Raw genomic sequence first — 17,343 nt, forward strand, 5'->3', positions numbered from 1 at the left:
CTGTATGACTGTGCTTATCATTACCTCATGTTCCAGGAGTAAAGAGTTGTTATCCCATGTATCTGCTCTGTGAACTTTCTTCTGCAACTGGGAAGCTAGAAGCTGTGCTGTGCAACAGGTTATGGGCCCACCCCAAGACAGCAAAGATCCCAGCAACACAAAGATCCCAAGATCCCAAGTATACCAGGCACCAAAGATCCCAGGCACCAAAGATCCCAGGCACCAAAGATCCCAGACACCCAAGATCCCAGACATCCAGGACACCAGAAAGCTCAGCAAGACCCTGGTGAATGCAGAAGAATTCTTCAGTACAATTCTCTCCAAACAAGTAAGACAAGTTAATAATGATGAGTAGCACAGACCTAAAACTCACAGTAGCTAAGCTGAATAATGAGAACTAGCAGTTATGGAAGTTCAAAGTGGAGATGTAATTGTCTAAAGATGATGTATGTGAAGTAATCACTACAGATAGAACCAATGATAATAATCAGACATGGGATAAAAAAAATAGACATCAAGAGCTACTTTCATCCTATTAGTGGAAGATTCTCAATTAATACACATAAGGAATGAGGATACAGCATATGGAATGTGGGAAGCATTAAGAAAGCTACATGAAAGACCCAGCTTAAATCACAAGTTATTTCTACGAAGAAAGCTTTACAGTATGAGATAGAGTGCAGACAATGACATGCAAAAGCAAATATTCGCTATGATGGAAGTGATATCACAGCTGAAATCAATTGGTAAAGATATTAAGGATAGTCACATAGCAGCAATATTATTGTGCAGTTTACTAGATTCATACACTGCTTTAATAAGAGCACTAGAGACAAGACCTGAAGCAGACATTACATTAGAGTTTGTGAAGACCAGACTCAGATGAATATCAAATAAGGAAAGAGCAAACAAATGATTCTACTTAAAAAGATGGTGGAAATGCTCTTAAAGCTACAGAATCAAAGAGACCCTATAATAAAGAGAAAAGAAAATGTTTCAGCTCTAAGAAAAAGGGCTAGTTAAAGAAAGATTGTACTATATGTAAAGCAGAACAACAGAAATTACACCATAAAGAGAATACACAAAAGGTAAAAAACACAATTTCTGATTCATGTGTAAATAATTGGAATGGCACAATTAAAGTAACTGATAAGAAATCATCATCAGGTTAGTTTATTGACTCAGGAGCAACAAGTCATATGACAAGTAATAAACGTTTCTTTACTGAACTTGATTTAAATAAGAACAAAGCCATTTATCTTGCAGATAGGAGCAAAATAACTGTGCAAGATATTGGACAACGAATGCTAAACTGTTCTAATATGTATGGACATGATTCAAAAATACTTGTACAGGATGTGTTATATGTTCCAGGATTAGAAAAAGAATTGTTATCTGTAAAACGTCTAACAGCTAAAGGACTTACTGTAAAATTCAAAGATGATGAATGTATATTCCTAGCGGGAAATGAGATAATAACCAATGTCAATGCAGATGAATTATTATATAATCTAGACACATTAAAGGAACAGATGAAGTTGTGTACACATGATCACAAGAATTGTATTCACATGTGGCATAGACGTCTAGGACACAGACATCCTGAAAGTATAATGGAGCTACAAAAGAAAGAATTGACAAAGGATCTATTGATATATGATTGCTCAATTACCGTAAGATGTGAATGTTGTATAAAATCTAAAGTTACATGAATATCTATACCTAAAGAAAGTGAGACGAAAAGTACAAGACCACTTGATTTGGTGCATACTGACGTATGTGGACTCTTGAAAGTGACTACATCAGGAGGCAATATATATATATAGTGACTTTTATAGATGACTACTCAAGATACACAGTCACATACTTGATCAAGAACAAAAGTGAAGTTTTCAATAAATTAGTAGGCTACGTGACAAAGTCGAATAACAAGTTTCAGAGGAAGCCAATTGTCATTAGAAGTGATAATGGAGGTGAATTCACAGGACACGAAATAGAAAACTACTTAAGACAAAATGGAATAGAGCATCAAAAGACTGTTCCATGCACACCTGAACAAAATGGGGTAGCAGAAAGGAAAAACAGAACTCTGACTGAAATAATAAGATGTATGCTACCAGATTCCAAACTACCAGAGAAATATTGGAGTGAAGCAGCAATGACAGCTACTTACCTACAAAACCAACTTTTTTTCCAGAAAACTGAAAAAAACCCATATTAACTGTGGCAGGGTAAGAAACTAAGTGTGAATCATTTAAGCGTTTTTGGATGTAAAGTTTTTGTATTTATTCCAAAAGGAAAATGTTCCAAAATTGAAAACAAATCTATAGAAGGCATATTTGTTGTATATAGTGAAAATTGCAAAGGATGTAGATTAATAGATCCCAAAACAGACAGAGTTACGGTGAGTAACAGTGTGACATTCATTGAGGATCTAAATGAAGACACAATGATTTCACTAGAAACAAAAAATGAGAAAAACAGCAGTGATATAGCTGAATGAACAGCTGATGAAAAAGAAGTTGAAATTGATGAAAAACAGGATACTGAAAATGAAGATACAACTACAAACAGACATAGAACCAAGACATTCAATAAGAGAAAACAAAGGAAACCCACTAATACGTCTTTCATACAAGGCAAGTACAAACAAAATTTATGAGCCTACCTCTTGGGAAGACATATCTTGACTTCCTGAAGAAGAAGCTAATAAATGGATAAAGGCAACAGAAACAGAAATAAAATCCATGCATGACTCAAAGATATGGACACTGACAGAATTACCAGAAGGAAGAAAAGCTATAGGATGTAAATGCGTTTTTAAAGTAAAATACCAAACAGATGGCAAAGCTGAACGATATCAAGCAAGACTCATAGCTAAAGGTTATTCTCAAAAATATGGAGAAGACTATGATGAAACATTTGCTCCAGTTGTAAAACATACTACAATAAGAACTCTGTTTGCAGTTGCAGTAATGAAACAAATGGAATTGAAGTAGCTGAACGTAAACACAGCATTTTTGAATGGAGATTTAACAGAAGATATTTACATGGAACAACCTCCAGGATCCAAAGATAAAAGTAACCCAAACATGGTTTGTAAACTACAGAAAAGTATATACGGTTTAAAACAAGCTGCTAAAGCGTGGAATGATAAAATCACAGAAGTGCTCACAGATAAAAAATTTCAAAGAAGCAAAGCTGATCCTTGGCTATACACAAAAAGACTGCTGGACAGATGGATCTATGTACTCATATATGTTGATGATATTTTAGCTTGTTTTGAAAAAGAAAGGGGTAAACAGGACATAATAAGAATTCTGAATCAACATTTCGAAATCAAAGACTTGGGAAATGTGAAGTATCATTTCTTGAGGGATCACCAGGAACAAGGAATCCTGAAATTAGAATATTGTCCAACTGAAGATATGACAGCAGATATTTTCACAAAGGCATTGAATGCTGAAAGACATCAGAGACTAATGAAGAAATTAAGCTTAATGTTGAGAAAGGGTGTTGGTATATGCAACAGACAAGGACTTCTTTGTTAGTGTGAAGGAGGACTTTGTGCTGAAAACGGTGATGTTGTGCAGTTTCCTTACTCAGTGTATTGTAGAAGTCTCTTGTTTTTTCTTCCTGGTTTCACTTTTCACTTCCTGATACAATGCTGTATAACTGTGCTTATCATTACCTCATGTTCCAGGAGTAAAGAGTTGTTATCCCATGTAATCTGCTCTGTGAACTTTCTTCTGCAACTGGGAAGCTAGAAGCTGTGCTGTGCAACATCAATGGGTCCCAATGATGCTATGCGGCCAGCCAATCATAGTAATGCTAGTATCCAACATGGATACGGCATTTACATGATTACCAGGTTATCCTTGCATGTTTAGTGGCTGAAAAAAAGCAGCAAAACATGCGGTGCAGGGACCCAAGCCTGTCACTCAAGTGCCAGAATACGCAATCGAGTATCAAGCATCTCAAGCACCCTGATGCTCGATCTAGTACCGAGTGGTGCCCAGCACACTCGCCCATCACTAATGCGGAGATTTAGAGACTAATCCATATGGAAGATCTAGCACTAAATTAGAAACAGCATTTTATATTCAAATTTGTTAATTAATTTGGTTACATTGATGCATCAATATCAGCACAGTTGTAGTGGACTGGTGTACCAATGATAATGTATTTGTAGTCTATTTTTGGCTTTAAATTATATTAAAAGTGTTGTTCACTACTTGACAATACATCCTTCTCATTCACTATGTTTGCCCCCGTTAAACTAAAAAGGCTTATATTTCCCTCCTCTGTAGGCGCAGTTTCAGCAGAATTAACAATCACTCTCTTGGGTTCATGTGAAGTTGTTCTCACGCGGGCCTTGCACCCAATCAGAGCCAGCTTTACTTTTCTGCCTTCAGACAAATCAGACATCAAGAGGAAGTGAGAGAGCAGCCTTCTCTGATTGGACACAGTGGTCGCGCGATGTAACAACCTCACATGAGCCCCGGCAGAGCAAGTGCTAAGACCAGTGGAACGGCGCCAACACCAGAGGCGAGTATAAGCTTTTATACTTTAACGGAGGCAAACATGGTGAATAATATATATATTATGATTGCATTGTAATCAACACAGCAGATGAATAGGTTAAGAAGATAGATGGAGTTCTATTTCAACCTTATGAACTTTATTATGATTGTAGTGGTCACATACTGCAGTTATTATTGGAGAGCTGTTGTATAGTTGCCCATGCACCAACAGTTTTCCAGATCTCCAGCTATTATGAAAACATATATCATCTCCATTAATGAAAGTGCTTCTATTTAAAAGTATAATAAAATACTCTAATTTTCCTCAATAAAATGTTACTTGGACTTTGCAGACCTCCAAACAAGATTACATAGTATTGGCAAAGACATTTGCTTAAAAAAATGAGATGGCATTTAATGACATGAAATTATGGAGCAATTATCCAATTTCAGTTTTCCCACAGTGTAAACAACTTCCGCATATGAATATAACCGAAGACCAATTATGTGCCTGTGCCTAAAACTTCATTATGAAAATAAGTGTAGGACATAATTATAGTAGTCTTGTAGCACAACTATAGGAAGTAGTAGGATGAAGAGGTTTAAAAAGAATGTATCATCAGAAAATGATCTATTTTTTAAAAGGTTATACAGGAGTTTTATTTTTCTACTATGAGGCTAAGCACTTATTGGGAAGTAGTTGCTACCTACCTGCATGTTCTGCTGTGAGACAATCTCTGTCGGCTCAGTGGTTACAGAACCACTTCTTGCTCTCCCACCTCCTGTGACGTCTCTTCTGTTCTGCTCCCTTGACAGGGCATCACTAATGGCATCATGTTGATTGACAGCTGGCTCCCCGCTGCCTAACGCAAGTCTGTTGAGTACGTGCGATTTACATTGCATTAGAAGTATAGTGAGATTAGTCTGCTAGAGAAACGTACACCCAGAGTAGGAGTTGGAAATCATGGAGTCATATGCAGAGATCTTTGCACTAATGCACCAGATCATGCAGTGTACATTGTACTCAGCGTGTCTGAATTGAGTTATACAGTGGGGATACGGCTGTCAATCAACATGATTGATAGAGCAGAGCATAAGAGAAGGAACAGCTCTGTTGATGTTAAGACATAGGAAGTGGGACATTTGTGACTGCTCTGAACTGGGAGACATTGGTGCACTGCAGAACATGCAAGTAGTTAGAAACTACATGTGGAAAAGTAAAAAATAGTCCTTGTTAACCCCCTTACATTTGATTTTTGTGTATATTTTTAAATTTTGTATTTTTTTTTCTGTATCACAACCTGTATAGAAATAAAAATTTATAAATAGGTTATTTTCTAATAATACATTCAGTTTATCTAGAATCACCACAAACTGAACATGACTGTTAAAGCAGCACTGTTTACAGGGCCGGTGTCAGCACCCGGCAAACCTGGTCAAATGCCGAGGCCCTGGGCTGCCGGGTGGGCCCACTCGCAGTGGCAGGAGTGGCATACCGCTAGTCAGGGGGGCCTGGTGCCCGCGCTGTCACTGCGTACCCCCCCCCCCGCCGAGGATCGCGCTTTCAATTGTATCGGCATTGCAGTTGCCGATACAATTAAGAGCAATGATGAGATGGAGTGGCACGCTCCCTCTCTTCAGTCTCCCGCTGTGTCTGTCGACGCTCTGACAGCTCAACACCAGAGCACAGTGATGTCATCACTGCGCGCCTGCAGTGAGGTCAGAGCGACAGCAGTGGACGCGCCTAGGAGACCGGAGCAGTAGGGGAACGAGGGTGCATTAAATGATATAGCGGCTGTATACTACATGAGGGTGCCTAATGCTATCTGGCTCTGCACTGTGATATATAGGGGCTGTGTACTACATGAGGGTGTCTAATGTTTTCTGGGTCTGCACTGTGCTATATAATGGCTGTATACTACATGAAGGTGCCTAATACTATCTGGGTCTGTACTGTGCTATATGGGGCTATGCACTACATGAGGGTGCCTAATGCTATCTGGCTCTGCACTATGCTATATAGGAGCGGTGTACAACATGAAGATGGCTAATGCTATCTGTCTCAGCACTGTGCTATATAGGGGCTATGTACTACATGAGGATTCCTAATGCTATCTGGCTCTGCACTATGCTATATAGGGGCTGTGTACTACGAGAGGATGCCTAATGCTATCTTTCTCAGCACTGTGCTATATAGGGGCTGTGTACTACGTGAGGATGTCTAATGCTATGTGGTTCAGCACTGTACTATATAGGGGCTGTGTACTACATGAGGGTGCCTAATACTATCTGGCTCTGCACTGTGCTATATGTGGGCTGTGTAGTACATGAGGATGCCTAATGCTATCTGGCTCTGCACTGTGCTATATAGGGGCTGTATACTACATGAGGATGCCTAATACTATCTGGCTCTGCACTGTGCTATATAGGGGCTGTGTACTAGATGAGGATGCCTAATGTTATCTGGGTCTGCACTGTGCTATATAGGGGCTGTGTACTACATGAGGATGCCTAATACTATCTGGCTCTGCACTGTGCTATATAGGGGCTGTGTACTAGATGAGGATGCCTAATGCTATCTGGGTCTGCACTGTGCTATATGCTGGCTGTATACTACATGAGAGTGCCTATTGCTATCTGGGTCTGCATTGTGCTATATGTGGGCTGTAAACTACATGAGGGTGCCTAATGCTTTATGGGTCTGCATTGTGCTATATGGGGGCTGTGTACTACATGAGGGTGCCTAATGCTATATGGGTCTGCAATGTGCTAAATAGGGGCTGTATACTACATGAGGGTGCCTAATGCTATATGGGGCTGCATTGTGCTATATGGGAGCTGCTTAATGTTATAAGGTGGCTGCATAATGCCATATGGGGGCTGCATAGTGCAATATGGGGGCTATATAATACTACATGGGGGCTACATAATACTATATGGAGGACTATGGGGGCTTCATAACACTATATGGAGGAATATGGGGGCTACATAATACTATACCCCCAGAGCTGTATGTCCCCCCCACCCCAGAGCTGTATACTCCCCAGAGCTGCATGTCACCCCCCCACCTCAGAGCTGTTTGCCCCCATTGCTGTATACCCCTTTCCTTTGTAATATGTATGCCCCCCGGTAATGTGTATGTATGTCCCCAGCCTCTCTTGTGATGTATATACAGCAGTGTTAGTGTGCTCTATGTGCGGCCATGTCTGTTAGTGACGGCCACCAATCAGCGTGGCACAGACACATGCCCAGGAGGAGCTGGATGGAGACAAGCGGGGAGGTGAATGAGGCTGTTGCCGCCTTCCCAATATTGGAAATATATATATAAATAAATATATATATATATATATATAAAAATAATGTGTCTGTATGTGCATGTATGATGTGTATCTATGTATGTCAGTGTATTATGACTGTCTAGATATATGTCTATTTATATGTGTTTTTGTGAATTTCTCTTTAAATATATATGTGTTTGTATGCCTGTATGTGTATGTATCTGTGCATGTCTATGTGTGGATGGGGCCCACGTAGACTCTTTCGCCCAGGGCCCACAGAAACCTGGAGCCGCCCCTGACTGTTTGTTACCATTTGTCTATAACAAACATTCATGAAAATGTTTGTCACTTCAATAGTAATGGTGCTGGAATGAAAGTCTTTATTCTTTTGAAAAATCTTCTTTTTACAACATGAAATGTACCTAGCTAAAAAATGGACCTACTGTACTTATAATGGAACATACAGTAGAAATGCAATATTTGCACATTTCATACAAATCCCACCAGCTATGACATAGGAGCTGTCTTACCAGGTGAATATTAGTCATATGTATCTACTTAGATGGCCTGCAATGTGGTTTGTCTGCCTACGTATTAGGCCGGTTGCAGAAATTGTCCAAGTTTTATCCATAAAACTTTGACAATTTTTTTCTAATTTACATTCGATTTTCATCCATGTGCAATCCATCTGTCTGTTTTTTACATCCGTGTGATGTCAGTGTGACATTGGGCATACAGAGTAGAATATCAACATTTGCAGATGATCATAAGCAAAGTATCTGGATCAACATTTTAGGTGGTGGGTTGAACTCGATAAACATGCTTTCTTTCAAACTTAAAACTTTAAATGGTGACATTTTGAAAATGTCCTGTATATTGCCTCCACCAACCAAATCATTTTCTTATTCATTGTTAGAAATGTCTGCCAAAATATTCAATGTTAAACACTGCAAGTTACAAATGATCTAAAGCAAATTTAATTATTATTATTATTATTATTATTATTATTACCTATCCAAATCCCCAGACTGACAGCCATGGCTAAGCGAGGGGTGCGATGACGCAGAGATTGCAATGGATATACTGTCACATAGCACCGGTCAACACTCATTGCTGTAAGAGTTATACAGGTTGCCTGGGCTGTAACCTTGAAAAAACAAAGATGGAAATAATTTTCAATCAACAAGAAAAGAGATAATAATTTAATAACATTGCTCTAAGTGGCAAATGAGTTCTAACATGTCTTGTCTTAAGGCTGCTTTACATGCTGCAATATTGTTACCGATATCACTAGCGTGCGTACCCGCCCCATCGGTTGTGCGACATGGGCAAATCGCTGCCCGTGGCGCACAACATCGCTAACACCCGTCACACTACTTACCTGCCTAGCGACGTCGCTGTGACTGGCAAACCGCGTCCTTTCTAAGGGGGCGGTTCGTGCGTCGTCACTAAGCGGGCGCCCAATAGAAGCGGAGGGGCGGAGATGAGCGGGACGTAACATCCCGCCCACCTTCTTCCTTCCTCATTGCCGGTGGCCGCAGGTAAGGTGAGGTTCCTCGTTCGTGCGGTGTCACACATAGCGATGTGTGCTGCCGCAGGAACAACGAACTACATTATACACTCAGCAGTAACGATAATTGACAATAGGGGGGCATGTCACCGATGAGTGATTTTGCACGTTTTTGCGACGATTCAAAATCACTCATAGGTGTCACACGCAACAACATTGCTAAAGCGACCGGATGTGCGTCACAAATTCCGTGACCCCAACGAGATCGCTTGAGCGATGTCGTAGCATGTAAAGCGGCCTTTAGTGTCGTCCTACAATCCTTACTTATACTTCCCAAATGTTCTGGGTTCTGTAGGACAGTCCAGAGTTTGTCTTGTTGACCCTATGTCCTTACTTCAATTGTATCTGTGTCCCCTATAATATAACCGCCATTATTAACACAGTAACATTTAGTTTGGAGTTATCTCAGGCTCTTAGGATCCACAATGTGTTTCACAGGGCACTGCTCAAAAGGTATCTGGAACCTTTGGAGCCATCCCCCTTGCTTCCGGCCCCAACCATGGTCGGAGTTTTAAATAGCTTAAATTGTTGACTCTCATTTCCTTTGTCGTTCCCTTCAATACTTGGTGCACTGGAGGGATTACAGACCAGAGGAGAAGATGTGGGTCCCAGCATCAGATGTGAATGCCACAAGAGTGGTTCATTCATTTCATGTAGCCCATCCAGATAGGCCTGGTCCTCAATGTCCGAAGACCAGTCGTAGAACGGATATACTGTCACGGGTGATAGACAGTTATGTGGTTTTTGGCTATAGAAGGTCACTGTTTGGCTGTGCAAAATGCTCCCTGACTTTCTATTGTACCTGCTGTCAGTATTCATTGTAATAGGTAGCTTTCCTGCTGGATTTTCATTTATCCCCCTTTTGGACCCAGCAGGAGCTCGTCTTTCACTCAGATGCTGATCATCAGTATTCTCTTGGTGCTTAAATACTCCCTTCTTTCCTGGACTGGTGCTGGTGATATTATTCAGTTCATTCTAGCTCTGTATATAATAGCCACTGGGTAAATTTCCAAAATTATCAAAATGCAAGGCAGCAAGACTTCAAAGCAGCAATTAATAACAATGCAGCAAGATTAAAATTTAACTTTTACTTAAATTCTCTTAAAATGCGATCAAAAAACACCCAATCAAAAAAGACAACCAAGTATTAAAAGGTTTAGCCCCTCCTATCTATTCAAGGGATATGTGCAAGCCAAACTATATTAAATTACCACCGCTGTAACAAATCGGATTTATCTCACCAAATTTATAGGTGCCACTTTCCATTGGAATTGTTGGGGTCCATTACCATAGCGGAACCTATTAGAATTTGGATGTACCTCCCAACGCGTTTCGTTCAATTAAACTCTTCAGGGCGGTCAAAAATGCGGCAAATCCAGCTCAGGTCCCATTGAATAAGAACCTATCATTTGCATGACATGCTGAAACAAATGTACAATATTGACAATAAATATCAGCGTGTCAGCAGTTTTCAACAAACATCCACATGCAGGAGAACTCACCACATAACATAAACTCTTCAAAGGAGTCCTAAATGCGGCAAATCCATTCAGGTCCCATTAGAACCCATCACCTACATAACATGCTGAAACAAATGTACAGATTGACAATAAACATCAGCATGTCAGCATGTCGACCGGGTGGGCGGAAACAACGTCACACGCCGAAATAGTGTGGGAATACTTAAATTCCGGCGTTGTGCGGTGGCTCTTGATAGATCGATAAGCACGGCCGCTCCTTGACACGTGGTGAGTCACCCTATATGTGAATGTGTAAAAAAAACGCTGACATGCTGATGTTTATTGTCAATCTGTACATTTGTTTCAGCATGTTATGTAGGTGATAGGTTCTAATGGGACCTGAATGGATTTGCTTCATTTAGGACTCCTTTGAAGAGTTTATGTTATGTGGTGAGTTCTCCTGCATGTGGATGTTTGTTGAAAACTGCTGACACGCTGATATTTATTGTCAATATTGTACATTTGTTTCAGCATGTCATGCAAATGATAGGTTCTTATTCAATGGGACCTCAGATGGATTTGCCGCATTTTTGACTCCCCTGAAGAGTTTAATTGAACGAAACGCGTTGGGAGGTACATCCGAATTCTAATGGGTTCCGCTATGGTAATGGACCACAACAATTCCAATGGAAAGTGGCACCTATAAATTTGGTGAGATAAATCCGATTTGTTACAGCGGTGGTAATTTAATATAGTTTGGCTTGCACATATCCCTTGAATAGCTAGGAGGGGCTAAACCTTTTAATACTTGGTTGTTTGTCTTTTTTGATTGGGTGTTTTTTGATCGCATTTTAAGAGAATTTAAGTAAAAGTTAAATTTTAATCTTGCTGCATTGTTATTAATTGCTGATTTGAAGTCATTCTAGCTCTGGTTGCAATCAGGTGGCTTGCTCTCATCTGTAGTACTGTTGCTGAAGCTTGCTTAACTCCTGCCTGTGTCATCTATGGATAAGTAGTTCATGCTTTTACCTCCATGTGTCCACCTTGTGTCTTTCTTTAGCGTTTTGTGGGGTTGATGAAGAGATCATCCCACCCATTCCCTATTTAGGGACCAGCACTAGGGATACCTAGGGTCAGGTATTCGGCTCGGCGCATAGGATCGGAACTCTTTCTAGGGTGGTGGGGGACCCCAGGGACCAGCTGTAGGTTTGGGCATGGGTCACTATCTCCCCCTTCCCTAGATGCAGGGTCCCCTTCCATTACCTTTCGCCATTCACTTGGTACTTCCCTGTACCTAGCGTGACAGCTACTCTAAAGAGGGCAGGGTTGGACGCTTGGCTCACCGGCTGGGATAGTGGAACAGAGGCTCAAATCTGGGACTGTCCAATTGCATCCGAGATAGTTAGGAGTTATATATTTGTCAATGGGCACTGGAGATACTGTGCCTAGGGTGGCATGTTGCAGGAGACGGTGCCGGTGTAAGAAAATTACAATTTTTTTATCCCCTTACCTTTAATATGTTAGATCAAATAACAAAACTGGGATCATTGTGGAAGGAGAGAGGAATTTTCATGCATTCATTTGCATTTGTGTCTTTTTGGGAGGTTTTTTTTTCATGTTTTAGACCTTTTAATTCTGAGATCACTGAGTGGTCCCAATCTTGAGCCCTCATCCAATTGCTCAAAAAAACCTATTGATAGTACACAGCTAAGGAGACAGGAGAGCACAAACAGCATATTACAAATATAGTAGAAAGTCATAGGCTTTCTGTGCACTCCTGTTTTCTTGTTTGTGCACTTCTAAGAAGTCATTGTGTACTGATGGTGGTTTGGTGCTGTATTCATGTACAAAGTGGTTTTGGTGATGTATTTATGTACATCACATGATAAAATGAATGATGTCCTTCAAAAGTACAAGTCATCCCGCAAAAAACAGGCCCTCAAACAGCTATGTGAACTGAAAAATAAAAATGTTATGGTTGTTGGAAGAAGGGGAGGAAAAAAATGAAAACGAGAAAATAGAAAATCCCAAGGTTGTGAAGGGGTTAAAGAGAGGTTACATTTTTTTAAATTTTAAAGGGACCCTGTCAGGATGTTTATAATCTAAATAAGATACATGGTAGTGTTAGGCTGGGTTCACACATAGCGACAGCGACAACGACGTCGTTGTTACGTCACCATTTTCTGTGACGTAACAGCGACCTTGTAAGTCGCTGTTATGATCGCTGCTTAGCTGTCAAACACAGCGATGCAGCAGCGATCATAACGTCGCTACATGTGCAGAGAGCAGGGAGCTGCGCACACTGCTTAGCGCTGGCTCCCTGCTCTCCTAGCTACAGTACACATCGGGTTAATTACCCGATGTGTACTGCAGCTACATGTGCAGAGAGCAGGGAGCCAAGCACACTGCTTAGCGCTGGCTCCCTGCACTCCTATCTACAGTACACATCGGGTTAATTAACCCAATGTGTACTGCAGCTACATGTGCAGAGAACAGGGAGCCGGCACTGGCAGCGTGAGAGCGGCGGAGGCTGGTGACGAAGGTAAATATCGGGTAACCACCTTGATTACCCGATGTTTACATTGGTTACAGCTTACCGCAGCTGCCAGATGCCGGCTCCTGCTCCCTGCTCGCTTCATTTCGTTGCTCTCTCGCTGTCACACACAGATCGCTGTGTGTGACAATAAAAAAACGAACCAGGGCTATGTGTAACGAGCAGCAATCTCACAGCAGGGGCCAGATCGCTGCTCAGTGTCACACACAGCGAGATCGCTAATGAGGTCACTGCTGCGTCACAAAATCCGTGACTCAGCAGCGATCTCAGCAGCGATCTCGCTGTGTGTGAAGCACCCCTTAGTTATAGAAGTACAGGTTCACATAGAACTTTATGGCCCAAAAGAATGTGCCATTGTGGGGAAAATCAGATTAGAAAGATTAAAGAGGTGGTTCACCCGTTTTCATTACTGGCCACATCGATATTATGTTGAGAAACAAGGTTTCTCTCAAAAACCTTGTGTTGCCAATAGTGCCTGTGAGTGGCGCTATTGCGGTTCGCTCACCTCCTTTGCGTGACTCCCGAGCTCTGTGACCTCTGATGTCAATTACATCGTTTTTGTATTTTTATTTATCTATATATGGCTATATATTCATTTTAACAGGTTCTGATCAAATAAACACTGAATTTGGTAGCTTTTATGGAGACTACACGTACCTGTTGTAAATAGTTCACTCCTCTGCACATTACATCTCCAAATACCCAGCTAGGGAGTGGATAAAGTGTTGCAGTAAAAGGGACACAACATAGCAGGAAAGTTATGTCTGTCGTGGCAAGATTTGCTGTAAAGAGAAAAAAATTAAATACTTAGATTTGCAGTTGTACAAATCTATAACACTCTAAATGACAATTTACTCAAACAACTGCCGCATAGATCTGTTTAACTGACAGTTATTTACAGTGCTATTGTAGAAAAGAAACTGTGGCACTCACCTGGGTATAAACATCAGAGGCTTTAACCCCTTAATAATGGGGTTATTTTTCGTTTTTTTACTCCCTTCCTTCCAAGTGCCATAACGTTTTAAATGTTTTCTCAAGACAGCCATATGAGGACTCGTTTTTTGGTAAATGAGTTGTACTTTTCAATGACACCATTCATTGTACCCCATAATATACTGGAAAATGTGAAACTGTGAGAATACAAATTATTTTTCTATATTCTTTTTTACTGCGAGTGTATATATTTAAGTATATATCTTTCTCTATATGTTTTTTTAATAACCACTATATACCATTCTAAAACCAAGTTTGCTTTTGTATATGAGGAGCAAAATGGAGTTTTAAGGCCTGAAGCTGATGATGGATATATATTTCAGTCTGTTTTTTGGTTACTGCAGCATATCAGGAAAAGTATGTGTACGTCAAGGTCACCAGCTGGACTGATACAAAGGAACGAAATGCAGATATGATAAGAAAGACTGGCTATCTGGCGCAAGTCCAAATTTATGGCCTGAGGTGCTATGTGACAACTGCACCACGAGGAATGGAAGGGACAGAGAGAGGAAGTTCCAAAATAGATAAATGTCACTGACTCTTTGCATATGCTTTTAATTTAGCCAATGGCATACTTATGAATTTTACTAAGAGATTAACCCCTTTTGGCTCTATAAAAGGCTTGTAAAAATAAAAGCACGTCACGCTTGTGCACCTATTCTCACTGAGCGGAGGTTTATACCAGATATCTGTGTGGTCTAAATCTCTTTGTCGCCACTCAGTGATTATTAGGCTGTGTCCGCACTTTGCAGTTCTATTCCGCCGCGTGTAAGTCATTGCGTGTGCGTCTCAGAACACAGCCAAAAAAGCTGCGTTCTGAGACGCATTTGGCAGAATGCAAAGTGCGGACATTCCTGGAGAGAATTCATGCGTTCTGGATGTTTTCTCTGCCATAGACAGAGTGGGAAAAGCATCCAGAACGCACATTTTTCACATTACGCACCCACTTGGCTCTGCAGCATCCCCATAGACTTGCAGCAGACCCGAGTGGGACCGCACTATCATGGCTGGCTGCGGGACAGAGCCACGCGATCAGAATAAACTCAGATGAACTTCACCCGACTTCATTGTGATCGCGCGGCTCTGTGTGTGTGCCGCGGCTTGATTTGCGGTCACACGCGAAGGACTCACCTGTGATCGCAAATCCCCTGAGTGACTGCAGTGAGCCACATGATCAGCTGTGCTTTCACTCAGGTTACTCGCGGACACAGCTGCAGTCCTCCACCTGAGAGCGGTGGTCGCGAGTAACCTCAATGAGAGCACAGCTGATCACGTGACTCACTTCAGTTGCTGTATGGAGCTCACAGGAGCGGCGGTGTTATAGTGCCGCTCCTGTCAGCTTCCAATGTAGCAGAGCTGGAAGCGTCGTGGGACCTTGCGTGGTTTACGTCGGACCTGGAAGTGTTTTTGAGGGATTATTAAAGTGGTGAAAGAGGGTTTATTTTGTCTTTCATTACAAATAAATGATTTTTTGGATGTGTGTGTTTATGGAAGGTATCTCGGGGAGACGCCTGCCATGATTAACCTAGGACTTAGTGGCAGCTATGGGCTGCTGCCATTAACTCCTTATTACCCCGTTTGCCACCTCACCAGGGCAATACGGGATGAGCCGGTAAAGTCCCGGGAGTGTCGCATCTAATGGATGCGGCAATTCCGGGCGGCTGCTGGCTGATATTGTTAGGCTGGGGAGCTCCCCATAATGTGGAGCTCCCCATCCTGAGAATACCAGCCTTCAACCGTGTGGCTTTACCTTGGCTGGTATCCAAATGGGGAGGGGACTTTTTTCATTTATTTATTTTTTTTACTGCTCGATATAGACACACCCACTGGTGGCTGTGATTGGTTGCAGTGAGACAGCTGTCACTCAGCGTGGGGGCGTGTCTGACAGCAACCAATCATAGGCGCCGGTGGGCGGGGGAAGCAGGGAATACGTGATGGATTAATGAGCGGCCGGCATTTTTATAAGAGAAGAAGCCGACACAGTGTGAACACCGTGCTGTGCAGTGCCGGTGATCATGGATCAGTAAGTATGAGAGAGGGGGTCGAAGGGAGAGACCGACATGGACAGAGAGAGAGATAGAGACATAGAGAGAGAGAGACCAACCGACAGACCGACCGACAGAGAGAGAAAGACGAAAGACCTGCCTTTGTTATGTTAAAAAAAACATGTGGATCGCAATAATAATGCAATACAAGCGCACTGCTTAACATTTTGGCAGCGATTTACTACAACTCATTGATTTCAATGAGTGTAGAACGCAGCCAAAATGGCAAAAACAATTGACATGCTGCTTCTTTGAACGCATGGTTTTTGCCCAAAATTATGCAAATTAAACGCAGCGTTTGGAAATGCAAAGTGCGGACAAGAAATTCACATTCTCAAAATGCATGCCTTTTGGCATGGAAACGCTGCAGTTCAAAACAGATCCTAAAAAGCAGCTAAAAAGCAGGTGTAAACGGAAAGTGCGGACACAGCCTTAGGCCTGTGACACACATTCGTGCTGCCGGCACGTGTTTGTGATTTTTTACACGTACCGGCGGCACGGAGACACGTTAAGCAATGCTACCCTATTGTAGCAGGCACACACACGTAAAACCACACGGAACGTGTGTCCGTGTGCGTTTGTACGTGTGTGCGTTTTTCAAAGCGCTGACATGTCAGTGTTTTCTCCCGCAGCACGGCTGTCACACGGCCCGCACCCGTACCACACGGGTGTAGTGTGGATGCGGTCCCATGTGACACGCACCGGAGAAAACACACGTGTCAGTGAAAAAAAAAAAACCATTTACTCACCTTCTCCTGCCCTCCTGTCTCTGCCGCTGCTGCCTCTTGCTGCCGACCGCCGCTCATTATTCTCATTGAATATTCCCTTCACTGCCTGGCAGCAGCAGCAGCGGGGAGACGGGAGGGCTGGAGACCGAGGATCAGCACCACGGACAGCAGCGCGGACAGCAGGAAGGACCA

The 17,343-nt window shown here is 41.9% G+C and overlaps 1 protein-coding gene across 1 annotated transcript in view; it reads right to left on the reverse strand.

Moving 5' to 3' along the window:
* Positions 1-17,343, reverse strand: part of LOC142296616 (G-protein coupled receptor 54-like) — a 101,511-nt gene that overhangs the window by 33,668 nt on the left and 50,500 nt on the right. Inside the window, exons 3-4 of the mRNA XM_075340434.1 lie at positions 14,043-14,167; positions 8,813-8,948 (exon numbers count right to left, since the gene is read on the reverse strand). Of these exons, the coding sequence (XP_075196549.1) occupies positions 8,813-8,948; positions 14,043-14,167 (261 nt within the window). The remainder of the gene's footprint in view (positions 1-8,812; positions 8,949-14,042; positions 14,168-17,343) is intronic.

The sequence above is a fragment of the Anomaloglossus baeobatrachus genome, chromosome 1 (genome assembly GCF_048569485.1).
Source record: "Anomaloglossus baeobatrachus isolate aAnoBae1 chromosome 1, aAnoBae1.hap1, whole genome shotgun sequence".
NCBI lineage: Eukaryota > Metazoa > Chordata > Amphibia > Anura > Aromobatidae > Anomaloglossus > Anomaloglossus baeobatrachus.